At 37.5% G+C, this 7,303-nt stretch overlaps 1 protein-coding gene across 1 annotated transcript in view; it reads right to left on the bottom strand.

Annotated features, from left to right (window-relative positions):
* Positions 1–855: 855 nt before the first annotated feature.
* TRMT11 (tRNA methyltransferase 11) overlaps positions 856–7,303 on the bottom strand; it is a 53,423-nt gene continuing 46,975 nt past the window's right edge. The window contains exons 12-13 of the mRNA XM_019661216.1: positions 3,847–3,951; positions 856–1,449 (exon numbers count right to left, since the gene is read on the bottom strand). Coding sequence (XP_019516761.1) covers positions 1,318–1,449; positions 3,847–3,951 — 237 coding nt within the window. The 3' untranslated portion in view covers positions 856–1,317. The remainder of the gene's footprint in view (positions 1,450–3,846; positions 3,952–7,303) is intronic.

Raw genomic sequence — 7,303 nt, 5'->3', positions numbered from 1 at the left:
AATTCCAAATTTAGTCAGCTCAAACTCATTCCCCATATAACCTCCAAACAATTTAAAATAAGATGGCTTATAATAGAAATACTGAAACTAAAGAATCCTTGAATACTTGTAGATTTTCCCCAGTGCAGTACAAATCCATCCAGAATCTCGACCAATCCCTGAAGTGTCTGAGATATGTTGCTGAAATTCAGAGCTGCGAGACAAGAAGAAGAGCGAGAACTAAGCAGATGGCCTGCTCTCTATGCTCGGTAGTGCTGGTCTCTTGGAGGTCCTCAGCCATGCGCATTCGCATTCGAACTGTGAGTCAGTGAAAGCCAGTGGTAACAGTAAGATAATAATAATGGCATAAATACAAATAGGCTCTGGTTAGAGGGAGGGGATTCATTTACTGCCGCCTGCTGAGGTACATTTGACCACCAAGAGCAGGAAAGCTATTAGCATCCTGAAGTAATGGGCGGAGTGGTTTTCAAACAAGATATTTTCATGATGGACACAATGTGGACTCAGCAAAGTTTCTCCTTCAAGAAAAATATAGCTTCTATTTCAAAGAGCTCTGATTAGGCTTAATACCATTAGGAAACCATCAAGGATTTGTGTTGTTGTTACTGCTTTTAACTATCAGTTACTTTCTAAACCAAAAATTGTGGGTAGTTAACTTGACCGACAGTCAAGGTTTAGGAATGCAGGAGCAAATCCAAGGTACAGACGAGCTTCAGATGTGGACAGGCCTCAAGGAGTTTGGAAGCTTTTTAGGTTGTCAGGTCCTAGCCTTTCTCATCATCACCATTATCACTGTTATTACTTACTTGTCTGGCTTTTATAAATAAAAAATTCATTGCCTTCATCACATTCCCCTTGAAAAGCACTGAATACTACACAAATTTAGGGATCCTTAGAGTAAGCTTTATTAATGACAATGTAAATCAATTACAATCAAAAACCAAATGAAACAAATCTAGCTAAACGAATAAATTCACTATTAACTGCCTATAATATATCCGGCAGATATTTGTTTAAAAGGTCAACAATACTAGTTCCCTTTGTAATTAATTACCAAAAATATAACTGTTTTCAATTTCCATGATACTTGAAAGTACAAATATAAATTAAATAAGATTCAAAAGACCACATATAACAAAGTAGTCTATAAAACAAAGCTAATTTTAAAAGAATTGTTCAATTTACTTGGTAGCATTTATTTTGTTATATAAAATTATTTAAAACAGTACATGTTTTCTGTATCATACATGAAAGTTCACATCCAGATGTCTTTTCTATCAAATCCTTATTCTTTCTCCATTGTCAAAATCTTAATTTTCACTCCTGGCTAGATTTTTCTTCCTTGGCAATTCTTTTTGTTACCCCACTGAAATATTTCTCACGGAAGGAATTATGACCTTGGTATGGCAGAAACTGATCACTTAGCAGATGTGAATACTGGTCCCGGTTCTGGTTGGTTGGAAAAAAAAATAATAAATAAATAAATAAATAAGATTTTTGAATTATTTTCTTTACTTTATCGCATGCAACCAAAGCACTCATTTACTTTAAGCAAAATGTTGCTCTCTGGTGCGTATCTTTTTTTTATTACCTGAGTTAAAAATATATCATTACTTTATATTTGTATCTTGCTTGAGTATCCAAGGCGTTTTCACCTATTTCACCTCATTTGATCCACACAACCCTCTGGACCGAGGACAAATATTTTTACTGAGAAAAGAGAGGCCCACAGAGGGCAAAGAGAACCATCTCAGACAACACAGGTTAAGATGACCAGATGTATCTTCTGATTCCAAGCTCAGCACAAACTGAAATCATACAACGGTTCTCAACCTTTCACAGGGGTCGCCTAAGACCATCGGAAAACACATATTTTCGATGGTCTTAGGAACCGAGATACTGCTCCTCTATCCGTCTCCAGGCCCACATGCAGATACGCCCACATACGAGTACCCAGCGACCCCTGTGAAAGGGTCATTCTACCCCCAAGGGGGTCACAACCCACAGGGTGAGAACCGCTGATCTATAAGAATTATCCAACAAGGAAGTTTCTACACCAAAGGTATATGACAACATATTACTGCATTTGTATAATATCATACAGACAAATCAAACTATTTGGGGGTATATCCACATTCAGTTAAAGAAATAAACTATACCTGGCAATGTAAAGTTATCAGAGCAGATGAAGATACAGGCAAAACAAATGATTTCCCTACTTTTAGACTTCAGAGACAGGTAGGTAAGGACTAGCGCTCCGACTGACGTTTGGACGAGGAAATATTAATCTGCATTAGAATATCAAATTTTCAAGCTTAGAAAACTGAGAGAAAAACACTGAAACATCAACCTCTCATCCAATTTCACTAGCCATATCAAGTCATGGAAAAAAATCTAATTAGAAATAAAATCTCATTTCTCATTATGTCTCTAAATTTACATTCAATTGCATGTGGATTAATGTGATTTTGAGCATAAGTGTGGAGACACAATGAGAAAATATGAAGTCTAATTTTTATCCTGGCTTCAGTATCAAAATGATATCTACAAACATATCTGGAATATAATAATCCTCAAAATATTTTTATATTTTTCCTTACTCCTATGAGATGTGTATCTTAATCCTTTCCCCTATGTCTAACATTAATAAAAGCCCAGGTATAGCCAAAATAAAACTATGTTGGCTGATTTGTTTGTTCAGAAACTATGGGCCATAGAATATTTTTTTAAATCACACAAAAGTCAAATTATTAAACATACCCAGATTTCCTGAATCATTTACAAAAAAAAATAGGTGACTACTTAAATTTTATAGCACTAAGTATATTACAGTTCTAAACTCTTGCAAACACATGAAAATATGCCACTGGTTACTAACTTCAGGCTATATAATCCCCAAAAGATAAAAGATAAATTTTATCTCATCAACCTGTAAAGCTATACAATTAAAGAACACAAATGAAAGGCAGTATTATGGGCCAAAAACTATACTAACTGCTTTATATATACACTAATATAAACAAATCAGCTCTAAGAGGTAAGTATACTATTATCACCAATTACAGATGATGAATTTTTTTGAGTACAGGCCTAAGATAACAGCTGGTAAGTGCTACAGAGCTAGTTTGAACACAGGTATATTTGACCCCCAGAGACTATATGCTAACTACAACATGAGGTTTTCTCAAAAAGAACCAACTTTTTCCCCAACTCAAGAATCAGGAGTATTTCTGGGAATAAATAGGCGATGGACCAGGGTTTTGACAGCTGAACTGCCTGCCCAGAAAGGAACAACATGTATCAGAAGTATATTAACTTAGTTCTAGTAACTACAAGATATATTTTAATGACAGAACTCTCATGCCAGGAGGAGATTTAAGGAGCCGTAGGAATGCCTGAGGGATACCAATAGCCTAGGGATACAGTCAGCGTCAGGGGAGGACTGAGGTCTGGTCCACAACCGGGACAGCAGCGATACAGAACAGTGTTCCAGGTTCAACCTCAGATTGTGCATTTCAACCTTTACCAAGTCTGGCTGAAGAATCATAAGAAACGAAGAGTCATACCATCATCACCTTCTCCAGGCGTTCTAAATTCTGTCCCTGTATCGAATAAAGTCAGTAGAAAATTTGTCCACTTCCTGAACTACATTAGCTTAATTTAATCCTGGAAGAAATGTTTGTACTTGATTATATTTAAAAGCTAAGTTTAGATGCTGACATCTCTCCTGCTACTTTACGTCTCCTCACAGCTCTCCATCATTCTCCACCTAGTCATCAACATCAGAGACCTGGGTCAAATCCCTCTCCCTTTTCTTTTCACTTTTAGTCAGTCCTAAAATCTTACCTTCTGCATCCTGAATATCTCAAGTCCACTTCTCATCTTCACCCAGAACTCCGGTACGGTAGTTAAATGGCCAGTTTTCCTGCCTTCAGCAGCTCCCTCTCTAGTCTATTCTCCACACTGAGGCCAAACCCAACCCATTAAAATGCAAGTCTAATATGCTGCATTCCAGGCTAAAATCCAAATGGGTTCAAACTTTCCCCAAGTCTGAGGCTGTCCCTTGATGTTTGGATGTTAGATTCAATTGCACATCAGTTTGCTGAATGTCCTCACTCTGCTCTCCTGTACAAGAAGGATCAGCACACAGTCAGGCCATGAGATCCCTCCCAGCTTTGCTCTCTGTCCTCCTTTCACCCTATGACTCCTCCAGGCCACGCAAAATCACCTGTGTGAAGAAATGCACCACGGACTGTTTCAGGGAATGTCCTGGAGCTGCAGTGGTGAGCAGGATAAAATAGGACAGAAATCTGTGACTGCAGCATGCAAGCTCAGAAGGCAGAGGCAGGGTAAGACAGCCAGGCACTGGCTGGGACTGACTCAGGCTCAGCTGCTAGTGTGCCTAGGCAGCCGAAGCTGCCAAATATGCAGCTCACTGGAGGAAGCAAGAGACAATAGCTGACATACAACAGAAGGTAGGCTTCCTCTTGGACCAAAGAGAGAGCTTAACAAAATAGCTCGTCTTTGACCAGGAAGATATAAATAGTGCAAACTGGTGATCAAGAACAGAGAATGTAAGGACCGGCCGAGTGGCTCAGTTGGTTAAGAGTTCACTCAAGAGTGAGCTCTGAGCAACAGGGTCACCGGTTCGATTCCCGGACCGGGCTGAGCTGCCACAGAGCCACCAACAGGTGGCAGGATGGCTCAGCTAAAATAAAAGAAAAAGAAAAAAAAAAAAGAACAACAGTATATAAAGATCAGAGTTAGAGACCTGGAAAACCTAAAAGTAATGACTAAAATCTATACTCATTAATGGTTAACTAGAAAACATATACTACCTGTCACATGCTTTATCTGAATAGTTTAGACCTCAAGATTACTTCAAAATAAAATAAAAGCAAAATAAGCCCCTAAGAGACTATGTGTTGAGTGCTACAGGGATCCAGTGGCAGAGAAAGACATACTTACCAGGAAAATTGGAAAGACTTTTAACCTTAGAAATGTAACCTCTGGGGGGGGGGGAATCTTATTTCCTGCACCTTCCATGGAGTAGAGAAGAGTCAATGTGAGGTATGTATTTGAGTCCTATGCTATAAGACTGAATGACCCCTGATGGTGAAATAAAACATTTATAACAAAAACTCCTGGAGAACTCAAAAGCTCCAAATCCCTTGAGTAGCCAGGAATCCTGCAAGAACCATTCTATTACCTGGCAGCATAAATCCTGCTTCAGGGTAAGCCAGACATGCCAGGAACTTTGGTTACCATTTTCATCTAAGTGGAAATGTAATGGTTCATAAAATGTTCCACAGAAAACAGTATATCTATGGTCTACCACATATTATTAATATATCATACATGTAAATATCATATACCTATGAACAATACACACTGCAAATGTACCCTTGTCCATATGAAATATACTATTTGCAATATTCAGCATTTATGTTACCTTGATGCTGATGAAAATAGCTCACTCAATATCTTTTTTCTCTTTTCTCTTTCTCTTTCATCCTATCTTTAGTTTAGTTTACCAGGGCTCACACTTGAGATGATGATATTCAACTCTACATATTTTTCATCACCTTTTCATGCCTCTTTCTCTATTTGCATTCCGTACCCATCTCAAGCAAGAATATCTGCAGATGTTTTGTTTTTTTTTCAACTCAGTATCTTGAAGGACAAAGTGTTTACTTAAAAGGACACGAGTATCCTCAAGCAACACAGCCCTTGATGTTCCTCATAAACTCAAGCTTGTCCCGGTATTTGACTTCTGGTTTCTCTAACACTTCCAAATCTGTCTACCAGTATATTGATGTATCATAAAACCTGAGTTCTGCCAATTTTTAGTAAGCAAGAAATACTTCATGGAAAACAACACACAAAGAATTAGAAAATGCCAAGAGAGAAAACCATGACAATGAAAGATTATAGACAACCTTTCCCAAATATTATAACTACCAGTTAAATTTTGGAACATGGTAGTAAAGAGATATGAATAAAATATTGAGTGTTACAATGTCTATTATTTATCATCTTTTTTATAACCAGAAGGTACGAGTTTCTATAGAAAAATCTGTGCTGGCTACAGATAACTACGTAATTGAAATATTCAGCTTTGGAACTATCATTTAACCTTGTAAGACAAACAGCAATTGTAAATATATCAAGTAATACACAAGTTCTGATTCAAGAAAGAAACTAATGTATATTTACAACTATGTGTTTTATACACGTCCATTATTAAATTTTCTGCATATTTTCACAGCAGATTATTATCTAAATTTTGCAGATAAGGAAAGGGCATCTGAAGGAGTTTAAATAATCTACCACAGATCACACAGCTAGTAAGTAGCACTGCCAGAATTGTAGCCTCGATCAGAATTCACAGCTCATGCTTTTCCCATCACACTTCTTTTTTTATGTAGAAATTACGTCAAAACAATGTTTAAAGAGTTAACTTCCCACATGATAGATTAGCAGGTCGTCCCAAATGGAGTTTGATGTTCAGAGTCCATTCCTTACCAAATAGCAACATTATGGTGGCACATATTTCAGATCTAAACTTTTAGACAGAACCCCTTTAACCACTGTCCCACCCAGCCAATTTCCTGTCCTATCAGTACTAATTCTAAACATAAACCACTCGAGGAATTTTAACACACTTGCCAGAAAAACCAAAGGAAGCCTTACAAATTGTAGCGGACTTTTATGTGTACACTGCCCTCTGCTGGCAGAGAAAGATAAATTCTTCTTTACAGTATTTCCTGATGTGGCTAAAAATGGTTTAAAACAGAGCTGACCATACAACTGATAGTTAGGAGCACTCTGTTTCTCTCAATGCTTGCGAGTCCTCATTGCTATAAACATCTAGAGTCACAGAGCACCAACATGACTAGGATAGCTATTTTCCTTCAGGGAGCATCAGCATTTATTCACACTATTTCATTTTTTTAAAGAATGATGTGGAAATATACAAATACCTATTCACTGGTGGCTCTAAAGTATATCATTGTCATCTTTGTCCAACCTAGAAATCCAAATTATTCTCTAGAAAAAGAAAGAGTACATAAACTAGACCCTATTCAAATTATTCCTTAATTATTTTTACAACTACCATATTTGCCGGCGTATAAGACGACTGGGCGTATAAGACGACCCCCTAACATTTCCACTCAAAATACAGAGTTTGTTATATACTCGCCATATAAGACTACCCCCTCTTCCGCACACCTTCCACACACCAAATAAAAGGTAAAACAATATCAGATTTGATTTGGCCCACTGAAGTGCAAACAAGCGT

This window comes from Hipposideros armiger, unplaced genomic scaffold (genome assembly GCF_001890085.2).
Source record: "Hipposideros armiger isolate ML-2016 unplaced genomic scaffold, ASM189008v1 scaffold_340, whole genome shotgun sequence".
Lineage (NCBI taxonomy): Eukaryota > Metazoa > Chordata > Mammalia > Chiroptera > Hipposideridae > Hipposideros > Hipposideros armiger.
This window is presented reverse-complemented; position numbering and strand designations above follow the sequence as displayed.